The sequence below is a fragment of the Geotrypetes seraphini genome, chromosome 1 (genome assembly GCF_902459505.1).
Source record: "Geotrypetes seraphini chromosome 1, aGeoSer1.1, whole genome shotgun sequence".
Lineage (NCBI taxonomy): Eukaryota > Metazoa > Chordata > Amphibia > Gymnophiona > Dermophiidae > Geotrypetes > Geotrypetes seraphini.
In genome coordinates this window covers 129713775-129735157 of record NC_047084.1, presented here as the reverse complement: position 1 = coordinate 129735157, position 21383 = coordinate 129713775, and the positions used below count along the sequence as shown (strand labels likewise).

Sequence of the window (21383 nt, the reverse complement as noted above, 5' to 3'; positions counted from 1 at the left end):
ATGGAGTCGATTCAGCAAATGGCCACTAGGATGGTTTCAGGACTCAAGGATCTCCCATACAAAGAACGTCTGAACAGGCTGCGTTTATATTCTCTTGAAGAGCGCAGAGAAAGGGGGAACATGATAGAAACATTCAAATACGTCACGGGCCGCATTGAGGTGGAGGAAGAAATCTTTTACCTACGGGTCCCATGGCGACAAGAGGGCACCCGCTAAAACTCAGGGGGGGGAAGATTTCATGGGGACACCAGGAAATACTTCTTCACCGAAAGGGTAATTGATCGATGGAATGGTCTTCCACGTCAGGTAGCTGAGGCCAGTACCATGCTCGACTTCAAGGGACGATGGGACCGTCTGATGGGGTTGCTCCAGAGGATTGCTTAAAAGATGGATTCTCGAGGAGGGAGGGTTCTTGAGTGGGCAGACTTGTTGGGCTGTCGGCCCTTTTCTGCCGTCACACTCTATGTTTCTATGAAAAGTGGGGTTTTGAGTGTTTCTGGATGTTCCCTTGTGTGTGTGTCCCCCCCCCACGAAAATTCTAAAATCGCTGTTTTTAGACTTTGGGGAAGTGTGAAAAATATTGCAATTTTAGCTCAAATTTTTTGATGGCAACAAACTTGGATTTTTACCAATTCTTTTTTTTTTCTAAAGCTCTCTGCTTCTCCAAAACTGCTAATTTCACCTAGAAACTTGCTGGGATTGAGTCATTGGGCTCCCCCCATGTGGATTCTTGCCAGGATTGTACAAATTTAGCATTTTTGGATGTATGGCGTAGCCCGGGGGGAATGGGGGGCTGCAGCATCCAACTTAGCAAAAAGGACCAGAAATCTTTTTGTAAAACACCCTCTTTAACTCTTGTAATCTGCCTTGACCCTAAGGTAATGGCGGAATAGAAATCCCTAATGTAATGTAATGTAATACTCTGCTCACATTTAAGAAGTCATCCATGGTTTTGGCTTGCACTAAGGTGTGAAAGGCTTTCCAACATGGGTGCGCCCAAGCCCAGGTGGACCCTTATTCAGCTGTGATCTCGCTGATTCTCACCTTTCTTTAGGCTAGTCTGGATAAAGGCCTCACTGTGGCTTCTCTTCAGGACTGGGTTCTTGTTTTAGATCCATGGAGTATCGGTCCTTTCTGGCATATCATCCTGCTGTTGCTAGATTTCTAAAGGGGGACGCTTCATGTCAATCTGCCAGTTAAACAACCTTTCCCTTCCAGGGGCCTTTAACTGGTGCTGTCTAGCTTTATCAGGGCTCCTTTGAGCCATTTCAATATACTTCCCTTTTGGACGACACTCCAGAATGTTTTTCTGGTTGCTATTCTTTCAGCGAGATGTGTTGGAACTACAGGCTCTGTCTTGCAGAGAACTGTTCCTCCGTATTTCGGAGGCTGGGTTTCCCTTTGGACAGTTCCGTCTTTCCTGCCAAAGATGGTTTTGGATTTCTGTGTTAATGTAATCTAATCTGGAATTTATGAGTCGCGCTATGCCTACAGAAGTTCCATGCGACTTACAGTACAGTTGGAGGATTAGATAGATTTGCATTATAGTACAAGTATAGATAGTCGATACAGTTCAAGTATGCATTAGAGATACATTAAGACCTTTGGGATTCTTTGAGATAGAGATTAATCAGGAAGTGTGTTTGCCTGCCTTTCAGCATACTGGTTTCAGGACACATGATTGAATGCTGAAGAAACTGGATGTGCGCAGAGTTCTTCTGCATTATCTAGTGGTCTACCATTTTTTTATGCTGACTCATTTAGTTAGGTGGAGCTTCCAAGGCCATGATTTCCAGATGGATTCATAGAAGGAAACAGTCTACTATTTCAGTCAAGACACATTCTTCCATGAGTGTGGCCTCTTCGTGGGCCGCAGCTTGAGCTGTCTCTCGTGAGGAGATTTGCAAAATGGCAATGTGGTCTTCTCTTCCCACGTATGCCAAGTTTTACAGCAATGAATGTGGCAGCAAATCAGGACTCTGTCTTTGGGTCCTTGGTCTTCAGGGTTGGCACAGCAACCAACCCTAGCTATTTGGGGGATTGCTTTTGTACATCCCATCTGTCTAGAATGTCTCACCTATTGCACTGGAAAAGAGATTATGTACTTACCCTGGTAAGCTTTTTTCTAGTAGATAGGTGAGACATTCTAGACCCCTGCCCAATCCTTACTGATTCTTGGATGCCCATCAGCTCTTGGGGGTTGGGAAGAATTTGTATATATGTTTTAGCTTTATATGGTGTTCTTAGTTTGGCGTTTGTTTGCCAGTTCCTGTTTGAAAACTGTCTGGATGACCGCTGAAAATTAGGTAGAGGGTGGAGTTTCTGTGTTTACTCACGCCATCCCCTCCTGAAAAAGATGCTTGAAACTCAGCCAGAGTCAAGGGAAGTAATAGCAGGTTTACAGAGAGCCACAAGGACTGATATTTGGATTTTACAATTCACTTATTTTCACTTGAATGGAAGGTGTCTGGGACCATTCCATGTCGGGACTTTGAGATAGAGTACACCAGAGGCCATCTTGTATACTCTGCAACATGTTCAAACGGATGCCATTTATATTGACACACAGATAAGTGATTTTCCATCTGGATTATAGAATTTTCTATTTGACTGTTGCATGCGTTAATAAGCAGTAACAACGTACTTCAGAAAAATAGCTTATATGAAACAGTTGTGGAAGTATGGAGAACAGAGTGGAGCCATGATTGTTCTCCATGTCATTGCTCTCTATTTCATATGACCGATGTGTGCACACTCAATAGATCACTATATTTATTTTTGTTTCTTTAGTTAAATTTTAGTATCAAGCACCAGGATTTATTATCAGCTTTATATATATACATAGTAACATAGTAAATGACGGCAGATAAAGACCTGAATGGTCCATCCAGTCTGCCCATTAGTTATGGGAGCTGTTTCTGACCTCCTTTGAAGCCAGTGTTGGCAGTTTACATTACGGTTGAGTTAATTCTTGAGCAGAACAATTGGTTTAAGCCTGTTGCTACAGGTTACTTCTACTTCACATGTATTGGGTGGCTCTCAGTGCTTGGAGCTACAGAACCCATTGAAGTACAGCAGAGGTAGAATGAAAAATCCAGAGTGGATTTCTTCTGCAGCACTCGACTATAGGGATATAACCCATCTGTCTAGAATGTTTCACCTACTACTGGAAAAGAGCTTACATAATCTCTCTTTCAGATATTAACAAATTGGAACCACTGTGCTAGGATTAAGAGAGATAGCTGTGACACTCCTTAGTTATAAGAAATTAGAGATTTTCCAAAGATACAGCCCGAATGATGCCCCTTTGAAGTAGACATGCATGTGCCCCTACAATAGAGGAACCAGGTTCCTCTTTGACCTGAGTATATGACACCTTCAAAACTTGCTGTCCTAGGCAGTTGCCCTTTTTACATATTCCTAAATCTGGACTTAACTAAAAAATTATGGTCACTAAATACAGAGTTAACTTTGGCTCATGCCTTATTTTAATTTTTATATAAGATACATCATTGAAGCTTTACAGGGTTCTTTCCACTTCTTTTTGTAGAAACTATGATCAAAGCTCAAAAAATTTGGATCAAGAATCGCCTTCAAAGAAAAAGAAATTGCAAGCTAATTATTCATCTAGTACACATTTACTTGCTGGAAAGAAAGTGCCAACGACCCTGCAGACAAAACCTACTGACATGGAAACCACTATATTTTACATTCCTGGAGTTGATGTAAAGGTAACTGTTTACACAATATCTTGAAAGCTTACTTGCTGAAGTGCTGTAGTAATAGTATATTTTACTTTTTTAGTTTTACATCTTCAATTTTAATTACCAGTGCTTCTTTCTGGAAATGATACACCAATAGCACTCTCTCTCTCTCAGGCCTACTTTCATGTCATTCTAATTTTAATCATTTGTAAACCGAGTCGAGCTCCTTCGGGAGATGACCAAGTATATAAACTGAAGATTAGATTAGATTAGCCATACTGGAACAGACTGTAGGTTCATCAAGCCCAGTTTCCAACAGTGGCCAATCGAAAAAAAGAAGAAAACTTCCTCGATATATGAGCAACAAATGAAAGAGGCAAGCAAAATGTCTAAATTGACAGTTACATTTATTCTCATAAAACACATACAAATCTTGCATATAAAGTCCCAATAATGTTACTTGGCTTGAAAACAATTCCCAACTAGGATCTCAGTTTCGGCAATCTGGAATGCCTTCTTCAGGGCAAAGACAAGTGATTCAGTGCAAATCATAATTAAAATACAGAACTGAGACAGGTCATGCAAAATATGCAAATCGCATTGGCGTCTTCAGTGAATGAGCGTCCCGTCCCCATCCCTGCCCTATTCATGTAAGCTCTGCCTTAACCGCACAAGCCTCGAACACTTATGATTTAAAATGTTTGAGGCTTGTGCAGATGAGGGTGGAGCTTGCAGGAATGGGGACAGGGAAAAATTTGTCCCCATGTCATTCTTTAGTAACAACATTCCAAAGCTCAGATTGTGATGTAATAATGCCTCATTCCACCAATGCCTAAGAGCCAACCTCATCAGTGATGTCACAATGGCTTGGTTATCTTATACTTGGCTCACTTAATCTTTCTTCCCTTCTTTCAGCCTGTATGCTTCTCTCATCCAGACCTCATTCCTTCCCCCAACTTTTCCTTCCTCTTCCCTGCCCTTTCTTTCTCTCTGCCTCACTTTCTTTATTTCTGTTTCTCTTCTTTCCTTCTGTCTTCCTTCCTGCCCTTTTTCTTTCTTTCTCCCTGCCCTCCCTCAAGCCACTGCCATTGCCATTGGGGACCAGGACCCAAAGCCACCAATAACAGGCCCCAAGCTCTCCCTGCTTCGGCCAACCAGCATTCCTCTCCCCGACGTCAATTCTGCCGTCGGGAAGAGGAAGGCTGATCAGCCCAAGATCGTGATCAACCTATTGGGGGAAATGTTGCCGGGTCCTGCCTTCGCGGAAACAGAAAGTAGGCAGGACCCGGCAGGAAGAAGAACAAATGCTTCACTAACCTGTCTCCCGCATTAGCCCATAGCAAACGCTTGCTTCAGGGCTCTCAACATGTGCGTGCCGGCTTCCCTTCTCTCCCCCCCGGACATAACTTCCGGTTTCAGAGGGAAGAGAAGAGAAGCCGGCACGCACATGTTAGAGCCCGGAGCATAAGTTCGCTACGGGCTGAAATCTCCAAGCCGGTTTTTTTTTTTGTTTTTTCAATGTTCAGCAGCGGCAGATGACAGCTGGGCGGATCGCCCAGCTAAAAGGCCCTAGGGAGAACACTGGAGAGGAAGGCTGATCGGCCCGTAGATCAGGACGGCAACACGAGTCTATCACGGAGCCCGGGATGGGCTCCGCGATCGACTCACGTTGCCTTCCTGAGCTACTGGTCGATCGCGATCGACGTATTGGGCACCCCTGCTGTATATGATGCACGACTGGGAGCCAGTGCGCTTTCTTAAGAAGGGGAGTGACATGATCAAATTTCTTAGCTTTCATTATAATTTTAATTGAAGCATTTTGTAAACATGTAAATGTAAACATCTAAATGTAAACATCTAATTTCGTTTTGGGCTATTCCCTTGAGTAGGGCATTGCAATAATCGATTTTTGAAATAATCAAGGAGTGAATCAGAATGTTAAGAGATTTTGGACATAGAAATTTAGATACTGAATGGATTTGACAAAGTCTGTAAAAGATGGATTTAACAATATTACTAATGTGATTATGATAGGTTAGTTTATCATCGAAGATAATCTTGATGTTACTTATCAACTGTAAAGTAGTACCCTTAATAGAGATTGGAAAAATAAATTTAGAACTGTCTTTCCAATCCATAACTTACATACCCACTCGTGGCTGTTTCTAACCCAGAGGGCAAAGAAGACTGAGCAGCATGTGAGTGCTTACTATTGTTCCTCCCTTTTTGAATCTCTCTAAAGAAATGCCAGAAATGACAAAATCCCGAGGACTAAGCCTAACTCATAACTGGAACCAGTTATGGATTAACTCATAACTGGAACCAGTCTATTTCTGCATTTAATCCCCAGGGGGAACAAAGTTTGCCACTTAAAAATAAACCTATGTTCCTTAATTAATAAAAATTTGGACAAATCCCCCGAAAAGCGAGAACCATGGAAAAGGACCGTGTATTTGAGACTTCAATGGGATGTTCCTTTTCCAACCAATGGGACACCAGGGGAGCCGTGATGCGGCTCCTACGAATATTACTCAGATGTTCTGTTAAACGAACCTTAATTTTTCTAATAGTGTGGCCGAAGTAATATTGGCCACACGGACAAATTATGCAATACATGACCCCACTGGAATCACAATCCGTACCCATAGAAAGGAAATAGTGTTTACCGCCTCTATGAGGAATCACTATTGATTCCACCTCTAAAACATACTGGCAATAGCGACAACCTCCACATCTTTTATGTGGAGAAGTGCTATGATTAGCCTTGTCCATGTTCCTGTATTTCAACATTTTTCCTAAATTGCGCACTCTGGAGAATGCAAATTTAGGACTCTGAGAAAATACCTTGTGATGTTGAAGGACTGGCCAATGTTTCTTAATGATATTTTTGATGGAAGTGCTATTGCAAGTGTACGGTAATACACAAGCTAAATTGTCACTAGATCTTTGAGTAGCGGAGTGTATAAGCCAATGACGCTGACAGTGCTTGGCTCTCTTCCATGCTCTCTTGACTATTTTCCCTGGATAACCCTTCTCCATAAACTTATAATAATAACTTTATTTTTGTATACCGCAATATCACAAACAGTTCAGAGCGGTTTACAATGCAAGAGACTGTACTTATACAGCGATGATGCAATGCATCGCACTAGCCTGAATATTAAAATCCTTATCATCACAGCAGATCCTCCTCAACCGGAGGAACTGGCCTGTGGGAATACTATTCCTCAGTTCTCTGGGATGGAAGCTCTGATATTGGAGCAAGGAATTCCGATTTGACATCTTTCTGTGCAGACTGGTAAAGATGCAGTTACCTTGTTTAGATACTAACCTCTTTCTATTTAAAGATACTTTGTGTCTATCCCCCATATTTTTGAACTCTGTCACTATTTTTGTTTCCAACACCTCCACCGTGAGGGAATTCCAGGCATCCCCCACCCTGCTGGTACGGCATGTACTGTATAACTCAAGCTACCTGACTAGATGGACAGAAGAGGATGGAATCAAAGCACATCTCAATGACCTTCAGACATTCATCAAGGCTTAGAGGGAAACCTGGCTGGTAAGGCCAATACAACTTTGGCCACCTGACTGGATAGACTATAGAGGAAAAACAAACCTTAAATTAACGTTACACTTTAAAAGAGCTTAGAAGGGTGTAATCTGTCTGGTACGATAGGCACAATTCTTGCTACCTGACTGGATGGACAAAAGAGGATGGGACCAAACCAAATCTTTAAAAGCCTCACACTTATATCAAGGCTTCGAAGGGTGTAACCTGGTTGTTGTGGATGTAGCTCTGGCTACCTTGGTGGGTAGACTAGATGGACCATGGTGGTCTTTCTCTGTTGCTACAATGATATGTTAATAATTTAGCTATTTTCAGATGAATTTAAATAAGATGGTTCAAATTTATTTAGAGGTTTCTCTCATTTTGGGAATAACATCAGCTTTCTTATTGATGTCCTTTGTGCAGTGCTATAATCATCTTAACATAAGAACATAAGAAACGCCTTCACCGGATCAGACCCTAGGTCCATCTATTCCAGCGACCCGCACACGCAGAGGCCAAGCCAGGTGCTCCCAGATGGAGACCCTGATCACCCGTATCCCTCAATGTGATTTGCAAGAAGGTGTGCATTAGAGAATGACACGGTGGCGGTTTACCCGCGGCCACCGCATTTTAGCCGCGGGTCACCCGCCGAAAACGGGGAAGAAAACTAGCAGTCGCTGCGGCGACGGGGACAAGGCCATTCACCGCCCACGGGGCGGTGAATGGTCTTGTCCCCGCAGTGAGGCATGAAGGATCGCGCGGTCCCCGCAGCTCACACCCGCCTGCCCAATCGATTCTAGTGTTTAGCCAGCTCTCTCCCTTCTCCTCACCTTAGTTTGTAGATTTTCTTTTTCGGCGACCCGCACGCTATCAGAGAGCCGCGCACACGCGGCTGCTCAGTGTTCAATCTTCTGCTCTGACGCAACCGGAAACAGGAAGTTGCAGCAGAGCAGAAGATTGAACACTGAGCAGCCGCGCGTGCGCGGCTCTCTGATAGCGTGCAGGTCGCCGAAAAAGAAAATCTACAAACTAAGGTGAGGAGAAGGGAGAGAGCTGGCTAAACACTAGAATCGATTGGGCAGGCGGGTGTGAGCTGCGGGGACCGTGCGATCGCTAGTGTTCCCGGCTCAAATTGGAAGGAGGGAGTGAAAGGGAAAGAGATTCTGGGCCAAGGGGATGAAGTCGGAAAGAAAAACCCACAGCAGGAAAGAAAGGGAAGGACTGGCAGGTGAGCCAGATGCTAGAAGCAAGGGGGGGGGAAGAAAGAGGGAAAAAAGCTAGATGGGGTTGAAAAGAAGAGACACACTGGTATGGAAGAGGAAGATAGGGGAAATCTGGACACAGGAAGGTAACAGAAAGAGGGGAAATTATGTGCATGGGGCATAGGGACAGAGACATAAAGGGGACATGCCATGGGGATGGTATATGGACACAGGGGGGGCAATGACAGATACATAGGGGAGATATTAGAAATGGAGAAAATAGGAGCACAGAAGCGAGATGGTTTGTGGGGATGGGACAGGGATCGAGCTTGCAGGCTCCAGTGGCTTGCACAAATTACATTGTAACGTGCCATGAAAATAAGAGGAAGGAAGGTACATAGGCCACGCGAGAGGAGCTGAAGGGTAGTAGAAAGGAACAGATGGTAAAGGAGGGAGGGAAGGGTGGTGGTGGAAAGGAATAGAACAGACATTGAAGGAGGGTGGAGAGGAACAGACCCCCAAGGGAAATGTGGAAGACAGAGTGGGAAGAAGACAGATGCCAGACTATGCGGGAGCGGAGGGAAGAAGATGGGTGCTAGACCAATTGGGGGGGGTGAAGGGAGAGGCACAGTAACAGCAAATGGAAGACGTAGAGAGAAGACACACAGTGGATGGAAGGAATTGAATGAGAAGATGTGGAAAGCAGAAACCAGACAACAAAGGTAGAAAAAAAATTATATTTATTTATTTATTTTTTGCTTTAGGATAAAGTAGTATATCAGTTGTGTTGATAAAAATTTATAAACAAAGCCCTGCCAGCTGAACATCTCTTTCTCTAGTTCAGCAGCAGGAACTTTGATTTATAAGAAAGGAATAAGCTAAATATTACAGTACTAAGGCTTATATGGATGCAGCGGGGACGGTGACGGGGCGGTGAATGGGATGGCAGTGGCGGTGACGGGGCGGTGAAAGGGATGGCGGTGACGGTGACGGGGCGGTGAAGGGAACGGCGGTGACGGGGCGGTGCAGAGGATGGTGGGCCGGTGACGGGGCGGTGACGGGGACAGATTTTTTCCCCGTGTCATTCTCTAGTGTGCATCCAACTTGCCCTTGAATCCTAGAATGGTGGTCTCCTTCACAACCTCTTCCAGGAGAGCATTCCAAGCGTCCACCACTCGCTGTGTGAAACAGAACTTCCTGACATTTGTCCTGGGCCTGATGCCCCTCAGCTTTAGTCCATGACCTCTTGTCCGTGTCACTTTTGACAATGAGAACAACAATGTTTCTTGCTCTATTTTGTCGAATCCTTTTAGTATTTTAAAAGTCTCAATCATTCTTGTGGGAAGGGTCCTGCTAGAATAGTTCAATATCTCTCAAACTTTTTTAGCTCCGGCGCACTAAATGGAGCAAATGTTTTTCACAGCACATTATTTCTTTAAAGTTGTTTAATCTATGTATGAGTAATTGTAACAATGGTGAAACTAAATTAGATAGAATAGACTTGCTAATCAATGTGATGAATGAGCTTGCTTTTGAGTGCAAATTAACTCAAAACACAACTCTATAGTCAACCAGCAAAACACATTTCATCATCCATCATCTGCAGCTGTTCTCTGTCAGAGCTGAAAATCCAAGTCCGCAAGAATAAGAAGATCCAAACGGTAATTGCTTTGTTTCTCAAGTCAGGATAAGCACTGCATAAAAAATAAAATTACTTGACGTTAGTGTTCAAGGATTAATCACACAGACGCTCATAACATGTTCAGACTCTTGTGTATGTGACTTATTCTAGTGAATTCTTATGAAGGTCATTTTCAATTCTGGAATCTCTTCGTGGCCCACAGTTTGAGAGTTGCCTAGATCTTTTCAGTTGTAACTACAGTACTGCTCTATGTCAGTTCCAGGAGGGAGATTTTAGGCCAGTCCTGAATTTGACAACCTGTATTCATGAATTATGGGACCCGGCAGCACTCAATGGATTTCAATGGATAGAATCAGGACCTGCAAATCACATTGTGTTTTGGGGTATAAATTGGCTGAAAAGTTTCCCTCCTGCTACTAAGTGTGAGCCTGTTTAGAGCGAAAAACGTTTCTAGTACAGCAAATAAATGAAACTGAAGCTTATTCACGTCAGAAGCGATTCCTTTGCCAACTATCTGTATATGCTTTAAAGTTATTCCTACTTTTAAGTCAAAGCAAATCTTGAAAGTGACTGAAATAAATTTGTTTTAATACAGTTGCACTACAACTCTAAGACTTTAAAGACTGACTCGCCGAATGCTTCTCGAGGATCCTCTTTGACAAGAACTCTTTCCAAAGAATCCAAGCTGTATGGTATGAAAGATCCTCCACCACCTCCTGGCAAGACTAACACTCTCTTTCCTCCCCCGTCCCCATCTGTCCCATCAGGTACTTACAAAGCCTGATCATCTGTCCTCTGCTAGTTCTGCTTTTTCCTCTGTGAACTTAGAACTCTTAATGATGTTAATGCTTCTGTGTGGGAGAAATCTGGCAACCACAGCACCGTAAAAGTGATGGACATGTTTATGCATTCACTAGTAGCCAGGGCAGTTTTGTGCAGTCTGCAACTATTTTTCACCTAGGAACTTTGTGCCACATGTCATAGAAAACATGTGCACATGGGGGGAAATTCTGTATAGCAGTCTTAGCAACTGCCTAAGCAGCTTTTGAGAATCACACATGGGCATCCTTTATAGAATTGCGTTTGTCTGGATGGACAGACACCTAACCACCCCGATTCTCTAACCAGCATCCATGTCACAGGCACCGGTTAGAGAATTGCATTGCCACTGAACTTATCACTGCAAGGGAATTTTCCTGCGGCAATCAGTTTAGCGGCCGCAGCATGGAAACCGTTCCCCCCCATGAAGTCAGTCGGCAGGAGTAATGCTCACTCCTTCCTGCCAGAACCCCTGAAGCCCCCCCCTCCAAATGTCCGCAGCAGGAGGAGTGCCCAATTCCTCCTGCCACATCCTCCTGAGACATCCAATTCCTCCTGAGACATCCCCTGGTAGGAGGGATGCATACTCCCTCCTGCCGGCAGACTCTTCCCGGTGCATTCTGGGATGCAAAGGGGAGTGGCCTAAGGCCCTGATTGGCTCAGATGCCTAAGAGCCCTCCCATAGAAGGGATACACTGGGAGTGGCCCAAGACTCTGATTGGCCAGATTCCTAAAGCCTATGTCCCTGGGATGCACCGGGAGGGGCCTAAGGCCCTGATTGGCTAAGATGCCTAAGGCCCCTCCCAGGAGGATCTTGGGGTATTGGGGAGTATTGAGGTAGAGTCGGGGAGTGTTTGGGGATCTTCGGGGGGTGATGGGGCCAGCAGCAAGATGGAGTGGGCATCCCTCCTGCTGGGGGATGTCTCGGGGTGGGACGGGTTCCCTGCTGCAGCCGCTAAACTGATCACGGCGGAGAGATTCCCTTGCCACGCTCAGCTCAGCGGCCGTATCTTTTTGCTGGCCTACATTTCAGGCAACCACAAAGGAGACAGTCACCTCTGCACACTAAGCAGCAAACTCCAAAAACGAGCGGAGCTTGTGTGGTCTTCAAACCTCTCTTTATTAGTAATTAATAAATTCTATATGCAAATAGACTAAAACAGTCGCAGAGATATATGGCAAATGTAAATTCAAGTCATGGGCTCGACACAGTCTGTGTTTCGGCTATGGTGCCTGCATCAGGAGTCTCAAATGATAAAAACAAAGCATAAATGATATCCAAAATTGGGATGACAGCAGCTATCTCCCATGGAATTGATGCTGAGGTGGATTTTGTTACATTTCAGGCGCTTATTGCAGCTCTAGGGAGGCGCCATGCCCACACCTAGCCTTGAGCAAGCTTTAGCGGCCCTATGTGCCTCCCTAGGCTTGCGAAAATGCCTTGGGGTGTTGTTTTTTTTTTCAGAAATATGCATCCCAATTGGCTAGTTAGACAATCAGGACGCCATTTATAGAATTTTCCCCTTTCTAAAGATACAAAATACATGGAAAATCGAGCACCAATAGAAGAAGAACCTGCTAGTGTTAATTTCGAGCATGCACTTTTTGGATGATTGAGAGCTTGCACTTTGCAATGGTCAACGGCTTGAAAAAGTGTCCCCAAAGTGTCTATTATTTGAACTGACACAACAATGGCAAGGAGTCATCATTTTCAGCTAATCTATACCTCATCTTCAGAAATAGGAAACAAATAGCAAATAGCCATTATTTATTTATTTTTTTCAGATGGATTAGAGATGTGGAGAGAGGGTGTTTTCCCTGTGTTTTTCAGTGTTTCTAATGGGGCTTGCATACTGTAGAAAATTGAAGTAGAAGGAAATGTACAAACTAAGAATTATTTTATTGTATTTAAAAAGACATATATAGCCTGTTCTGTCCTTTACAAAAAACAGTTCAAAGTGGGGTGTCAGATTTTTCAAAGTAATGAAATATATAAACCGGGATTTAATTGGAGACAATTATTTCAGCCTTTCTTTCAGATGGTTGAATATTTCTTTAAAAGAATGTTCCCATCTTAATAGGAGGGGATGCATGTGTAGTATTCATAATACAAGAACACTGTTGATGGGGGTTTTTATCCTTGGACAAGCAGGCAGCATATTCTCACAGAGCCCCGATTCAGAGACTGAAAAGTGTAGTATCACTTTAATCTTTAGAAAGCTTTTAGACTGCCTGCACCGTGCATGTGCAAGTGCCCTCCCGCCCGATGCCAGCTCGAGAGGTCGTCACTTTTCCGTGGAGTGAAGAAGACGTATCTTTTGTTTCTCTGTTAAGCTGCCTTCCCATTTATATTTTATTAAATCTTTTTCAAGTATTTCAAGTTTCTCTTCTACTACTTTTCTTTTGAAAACAAATGAAGAAAAGTAGAAAGGAAAAAAAAAATTTTGGACTTTCCTCAAACTTTTTATTTAGCAGCTTTCACATAAATTTCCATCCTGACTTCCTCCATGATCATCGATGGATTTTTGGCTTTGTTTCTCCACTCCTACCTGACTTTCCCTCTCCGACTCTATCTGGCTTCAGCTACTGCACGCATCCATGCCTGGCCCAGTAAGAAGAGAGACGGCATTGGGAAATCAACGCAGGTCATCAATAATGGTGAGAGCATGCAAAGGCTCTATCTGTTGCAGGTTAAAAGGTTCCTAATCGCCTCTGGGGGCGGAGCATGCTTCCACACCCAACTCAGTAAGAAGAGAGGCGGCTAAGGAAATCATTGATCTCCACGTAAATCTTCAGTATCGGTGAGAACAAAGACTCTATCTGTTGCAAATTAAAAGGTTCCGAATCGCCTTTGGGGGCGGAGCATTCTCCCACGCCCAGCCCAGTAAGAAGAGAAGCGGCTTGGGAAATCAGTGATCTCAACGTAAGTCGTCAGTATCAGTGAGAGCAGGAAAAGCTCTAACTATTGCAAATTAAAATTAAAAGGTTCCCAGCCGTCTCTGGGAGGCGGATCATGCTCACACACCAATCCTAGTAAGAAGAGAGGCAACTTAGGAGCCTGAAGTCTTTGATAACAGTATATATCTTCTTTACCAGTGGCCCATACGATTGCCCAATTGCTAACCTCCAACACTGCCTCTCTGACATGAAAACTTGGATGTCAAACAACAAGCTTCAACTGAACGCCTCTAAAACCAAACTCTTATGGATCAGGAAAAAAAGCACCAAATACACACGTCCTACACTAGCATGGGACTCTGCTCTACTAACAGCAACAGATCAGGTACGCAGCCTAGGAGTAACCTTAGACGGGCACCTATCCCTATCTGCACACATATCTCAAGTAGTCTCCACCTCCTTCTACTACCTTCGCCAACTGAGAAGGATTAAGCCCTACATCTCCACACCTGACCTTGCCCAACTCCTCTACGCATATGTCCTCTCCAGAATGGATTACTGTAACTCCCTATTTAATGGCCTAACCAAAAATAATCTCAAACGCCTCCAACAGGTCCAAAATGCAGCTATCCACCTCCTACACAACCTCAACTACCATGATCCCATCTCCTCAGCACTCCGCGCCGAACACTGGCTCCCAATTAGCCAGTGCTGTGCTTTCAAGGCCCTGGCAATAGCCCACAAGAGATTTTATACCACCACCCTCTCCTACATAAAATCCAAGCTTCCCATCTACACCCCCACCCGCACCCTCTGCTCAAAATCGGAGATACGCCTATGCATTCCCCCCGGAAGGTCCCTCCTCTCAGAAACTGCCCGCAAACGATCCTACAGCCACTTCATTCCACATCTCTGGAACCAACTTCCCCCTCAACTCAGACAACAGAACTCATTACTGACATTCCGTAAAATGGTAAAAACCATCCTCTTCAACTAAAGATCACCCTCAGTCTTCACCCCCCCTCAAACCCCACCTCTCTCTTCTCCCTTCTCCCTTCTGTCCATCTTCTCCCTAAATCTCAGTACAGCCCTCTCTCAGTCTGTACTCTGATAAATTGTATCCAAACTCAAATAACTTGTACCAAACTAAACTACTTATACTTAAACTCTACTCTTAATGGCTGTATACTCCCTGTATTTGAACTACTACTCAGTCTTGTATGCCCAAATATTTAAACCTATTGTATATCTTATGTCTAATTTCGCTCCATTGTGTATGTTCACTTGTTAGACCGTTCTGAGCTACTGGGAGGACGGGATAAAAATCTAAACAAATAAATAAATAAATTAAATAAATATAAAGTTTGTCCCAAAGATGCAATCTTTCATTACAATCCCTACCAGGCTCAGGTAGCAAAGATGTTAGTGGTGATTGCTAAATGGCAATATACAGTATTTAAAAGATCTGAGTAAAGATTGACATGTGGATAAAGTTATCCCAGGTGAATGCTAGTGTTTCTTTTTCAGAACTTTTATATCCACTGCATACTTCTATCATACATACTGGCATTAGAATGCTGAGAGCATTCCATATTTTCAAGTCAAACTTAGAAGGTTCTTTCACCATTAGAATAAAAAATAATATTAAAACCAACTCAAATACATTAAAACCACATAACTGATGAATTAAAGTGAAAAAGAAAATAAACTAAACTAAGCCTTAAGTTTATATACCGCATCATCTCCACGGAAGTGGAGCTCGACACGGTTTACAAAGCTTAAAAATATAGGAAGAGAGAGGAGAAAGATTTACAAGAGCATATGAATAAAGGGGATGTAAACAGGAGAAGAGATGTTATATGTTAGAGAAAAGCCAGGTTTTCAGTTGTTTTCGGAATAGTTGGAGGGAGCCTAGGTTCCGCAGCGGGATAGTGAGATCGTTCCAAAGGCCCGTGATTTTGGAGAGGAGGGATCTTCCCAGTTTGCCAGCGTGGAGGATGCCGTGTAGAGAGGGGAAGGATAGTTTATATCTGTGAGTTTATAAAAACTGGATCAAATCAAACCTCACATATTCACTCAGTCATGGGTTGTTCTTTTTGTCTTAAAAACTTCTTAAGTTTCTCAGGACTGTCAAAGCTAAGTGTTTTGTTATCCACTGTTATTTTCATGATAGCTGGATACAATAAACCGTACTTAGCTCCAATTTCTCGGTCTTATATCTAAAAACTGTTTCCTCCTCTCCGCCGTGGATTTAGCAAAGTCCGGAACGATATGAATTCTGGCATCTTGGCACCGCATGTTTTGATTTTCCTTTGCTAGGCGGATAATCTCTATGGCATTCTGGTATCTTAAAAGTTTAAAAATTAGCGGCCGAGGACCAACAAATTTATCAGGTCTTCTAATAGGGACCCTATGTGCCTGCTCGATCTCAATCAGATGTTTTGATTTAAAGGGGAGGACTTTCATTATGAAGTTTTCTAAAAAGGAAATTGGATCCCCTTTCTCCACCCCTTCCGGTGCCCCTAATATTCTTAAATTCGACCTTCTCATCCGGTTTGAACAGTCCTCCAGCTCCTTGGTAAGGAAGACAATTTTCTCTCTGTTCTCATTAAACTGCTTCTTTTCCATTTGAAACTCCTCCACGTTCTTTTCCAGTTGGTTTACTTTTATTTCCAACACCTCCGTTCTCCTATTTAATGTAGATACTTCTTCTTGTAAATCATTTAATTTTTTTGAGTTTGACAGAACTATTTCTTTAATTGCTTTGATTTCTTTAAACATTTCCTCTTCCCATTTGCTGTTTTTTGGTAACGGAGTTTTCGATGGTGTTACTGGCTCTGGTTTCGATCTCTTCACACTTCCTGTATTAGTCATCGCCGAGTCAACTTTGCTTTGCTTTCCTGTAGCCATTATAACTATCAGTATGAAAAAAACTCGGCAATTTTATATACTCCAATACTAATTTAAGACAAAAATGTCTGTTTTCAACGGGAGCTCCCTCTTCACCCATCCATTCGCGTGTACCTCCAAGCCACGCCCCAGAAAAAAAACTACACTTTTAAATTGATTCTGTTTTAAGATCCAATTTAACTATCTTCAATATTTATACTTACTAACTTTATGTAAACCAAATCGAGCTCTAGATATATAGAGATGATACAGTATACTGTATAAACCTAAAGATTAGATTAGATGCTCCTAGGAATTGAATGAGTTTTGGAATATTTACCTCACCGGCCCACAGTAAAAGACTCTACCGCTGCTTGATAAAAGGAGCCCTAATATTGCTACAGTTTATTGAATATTTAAGGTTTCTGCAATTAACTTAATAACTCAAAATTCCAGGAACAAATGGAACAGAAACGAAGATCGGCATCTACTACCAACCTCCAGGGCAGTCCGAAGAAATTGATGGAGAAATGACGGACAAGATTAAACGCAACTGCAAGGGAGGCAACGCAGTTATCATGGGTGTCTTCAACTATCCGGGGATAGACTGGAACCTAGGCACTTCCAGCTGCGCTAGGGAAACCAAGTTCCTGGATGCTGTAGGCGATTGCTTCCTAGAACAACTTGTCAAGGGAAATACAATTCTGGACTTAATTCTAAATGGATTGTGAGGACTGGCGCAAGGTGTAGAAGTAGAAGGGATGCTGGGAAACAGCGATCACAACATAATCCACTTCGACCTGGACGCAGGGGTGAAACATTGGTCCAGAACGACAGCCATGGACGGCATTGAACTTCCGAAAAGGGAATTACGAAGGGATGAGACTCATGGTGGGGAAGATTAAGAAGAGGATAAACACTGTAAAAACGCTAGAGCAAGCATGGTCCCTCTTTGAGGAAGGAAGCAGTGGGACTGCTGGATGACCAAGGAATAAAGGGAGCGCTAAAAGAAGACAAAGCAATTGCCGACAAACTGAACACATTTTTTTGCATCTGTATTTACCGAAGAGGATATACACAGCATACCGGAACCCATCAGGGTATATGCTGGAAGCGAAGAAGGGAAACTGACAGGGTTAACGGTCAGTCTAGAAGAGGTATGCAGGCAGATTGATAGGCTTAAGAGCGATAAATCCCCTGGACCGGATGGTATCCATCCAAGGATCATCAAGGAACTGAAAGGGTCTATAGCTGAACTGCTTCAGCTAATAGCAAATCTGTCGATCAAATCGGGAAAGATTCTGGAGGACTGGAAGGTGGCGAATGTTACACCGATCTTCAAAAAAGGTTTGAGGGAAGACCCAGGAAACTACAGAACGGTGAGTCTGACCTCGGTACCGGGAAACATGGTAGAGGCGCTGATAAAGGACCGCATCATTGATCACCTTGACGGACACGGGCTGATGAGGACCAGCCAGCATGGTTTCAAGAAAGGCAAATCTTGCTTGACGAACTTGCTGCACTTCTTTGAGGGAGTAAACAGGCAGATAGACAAGGATGACCCGGTCGACATTGTATATCTGGATTTTCATAAGGCATTCGACTACTTCGGAAAACTGCAACCATGGAATCGAGGGTGAAATACTCACATGGATTAAAAACTGGCTGGAGCATAGGAAACAGAGAGTGGGGGTAAATGGACAATACTCGGACTGGAAGAACGTCACTAGTGGGGTGTCGCAGGGCTCGGTGCTTGGACCCGTGCTCTTCAACATCTTTATAAACAATCTGGACATAGGTACGACGAGTGAGGTGATTAAATTTGCGGACAATACAAAGTTATTCAGAGTAGTGAAGACATAGGGGGATTGTGAAGATCTGCAACATGACATAATCAGGCTCGAGGAATGGGCATCGACATGGCAGATGAGGTTCAACGTGGATAAGTGTAAAGTGATGCATGTCGGTAACAAAAATCTCATGCATGAATACAGAATGTCCAGGATGGTACTTGGAGAGACCTCTTAGGAAAGAGACTTGGGAGTTCTGAACGATAAGCCGATGAAGCCTTCCGTGTAATGTGCGGCGGCGGCGGTGGCAAAAAGGGCAAACAGAATGCTAGGAATGATAAAGAAGGGGTTCATGAACAGGTCGGAGAGAGTTGTCATGCCGCTGTACCGGGCCATGGTGCGCCCTCACCTGGAGTACTGCATCCAGCACTGGTTGCGGTACATGAAGAAAGACATGGTACTACTCGATAGGGTCCAGAGAAGAGCGACTAAAATGGTTAAGGGGCTGGAGGAGTTGCTGTACAGCGAAAGATTAGATAAACTCGGCCTTTTCTCCCTCGAACAGAGGAGATTGAGAGGGGACATGATCGAAACATTCAAGGTACTGAAGGGAGTAGATTTAGTAGATAAGGACAGGTTGTTCACCCTCTCCAAGGTAGGGAGAACGAGAGGGCACTCTCTAAAGTTGAAAGGGGATAGATTCCGCACCAACATAAGGAAGTTCTTCTTCACCCAGAGAGTGGTAGAGATCTGGAACACTCTTCTGGAGTCTATCTTAGGGGAAAACACCCTCCAGGGATTCAAGACAAAGTTAGACAAGTTCCTGCTGAACCGGAACGTACACAGGTAGGTCTAGTCTCAGTTAGGGCACTGGTCTTTGACTGGAGGACTGCTGGGCACGATGGACCACTGGTCTGACCCTGCAGCGGCAATTCTTATCTTCTATCAGGAACTTGCATGGAAAATAAGAGAATTAAAAACTGCTGCAGACACAAAACATGAGTGATCTTTAGACAGGTAAATTTTGCTGATAAAATATGTGTAACAATTTGACAATGTATGTTTCCTCCTCTACTACTACTATTCATTATTTCTATAGCGCTATCAGATGCACACAGCACTATACAGAGTCACAAAGAGTAAGAAAACAGTCCCTGCTGGAAAGAGCTTACAATCTAAAGGATGTGATGGATACAGTTAATGGGAATGGTTAATCTGCTGGCTGAGTTGGAGGGCAGAGGAATAGGGTTAAGGATTGAAAACTTTATCCAAAAGGTGGGTTTTCAGTCTGCTTTTACACAAGGGAAGGGGTAGATGACAGGAATGAAGTCTGGAATTGTCAGTGAAGGAGAAGAGTAACGCTAAGAGCAGCTTATTTGAGGAACGGAGAGAGAAGAGAGGAGAGATATTGAGGGGCAGCTGTAAGATCTTTTGAAGTGTATGCAATGGCAGATAGGGAGGGGGGGACATGAGCTAAATATGTTCCTGAGAGCTTCCTTCAGTGCAGTGGAAGAACATTAGGGGTTTCAGCTGCACTGAAGGAGACAATTTTCAGTCAACCCTTTAGCACAGGTAAAACCATTTTGACCTTGTACAAATCTGTAAAACTGCCCTGTAAATAAACATAATTTTTATAAGGCTCTATATAGTGCCAAATATAATTTTTATTCTTTATCAGATTTATATGTGAGGGGCAATAAATATTGAGTTTGAATGTAATGCTATAACTATTAAGCAATAATTTTCATTTCTTAAATAACACATTTTTTGCTGCTGTTCTTTAAAGTAAGCCAGGATTGTTTTCTGTTGCAGCCAAAGGAAAAGGAAGCAGTGGAGTTAAAACAGCTAAACTCTATGCCTGGGTTGCATTACAGTCCTTGCCAGAGGAAATGGTCATTAGTCCAAATCTTCTGGACTTTCTAGAAAAGGCTCTTGAAACCATCCCTATTACACCCATAGAAAGACATTATACAGGTAGCATTTTTCTGTCTGCCTAATATATATTTTTATTTGATCCTGTCTTAATTTCCTGATTTTCATCTTCTGTCTGGTTTATTTTCATTCAGCTGTCAGTTCTCAGGATGATGATATTGGTCAGTTTGATATACAAGATCCCTTGGAAGAGACTACAGTTTCATTAGTGTCTTCATCCACCTCTGCTTATTCCTCCTTCCCTGTGGATGTGGTGGTCTATGTACGTGTTCAGGTGAGAGCTGGAGCAGTGTGAAGAAGGCTAGGCTAATAGGGTCTGATTCTCCAAAAAGCACATTCCGATGGCAGGCAGCGGTAGACGTCCTACCACTGTCGGGCAGCCAATCAGGACACACATTTAAAAAACTCTCCCAGGCAGGATGCCCACATTGTAGGCCTCAGGAGCTCGTCTAAGGAGACACGTATTGATGCTTAAGGGCAGGCTTAGGCCTTGGTATGCGTCTCCGTAGACAGGAAACAGACGCCTGACATGTAGACCTGCAAAATGCTTGTCCGGGAGTGTAGGCACAATTCTGCATAGGATGCCGATTCATGATTGACACTTCTTAGGCGGCCGCCGATACCAGTGTCCTATACAGAATCAGGCCCATTATATATGCAATGATCCAGTACCGTATGGAGCATGGTGAGGAGGAGGATATATGTTCAACTGTATCTTAAAGGATTTCTTATTCTTGTCTTGAGCCTGTATAGGGGAGGACAGGTGGTGGATGGATAGTGATTAACAGGATGAGTGAAGATTCACATTTTTCAAAATCTTTATTAAAACCTTCAGACTTGCCTGTCACCTCATCCAGAGCTTGTGTCCCTAATCCTACTGCTGACTCTCTTGGACATCTTTCTGGATATTAAAATTCATGAGCTAAATCTTCTTTACCCCATAAATCATATTTC

General features: G+C 43.4%; 1 protein-coding gene across 9 annotated transcripts in view; it reads left to right on the top strand.

The window, feature by feature from the left end:
* KIAA1109 (KIAA1109 ortholog) overlaps positions 1-21383 on the top strand; it is a 908505-nt gene that overhangs the window by 665946 nt on the left and 221176 nt on the right. For 8 of the 9 annotated variants that reach the window (XM_033938537.1, XM_033938601.1, XM_033938589.1 and 5 more), the window contains 4 exons: positions 3551-3731; positions 10697-10868; positions 20310-20471; positions 20564-20703. In XM_033938537.1, coding sequence (XP_033794428.1) covers positions 3551-3731; positions 10697-10868; positions 20310-20471; positions 20564-20703 — 655 coding nt within the window. The remainder of the gene's footprint in view (positions 1-3550; positions 3732-10696; positions 10869-20309; positions 20472-20563; positions 20704-21383) is intronic. The other variant, XM_033938553.1, reaches the window with a different exon arrangement.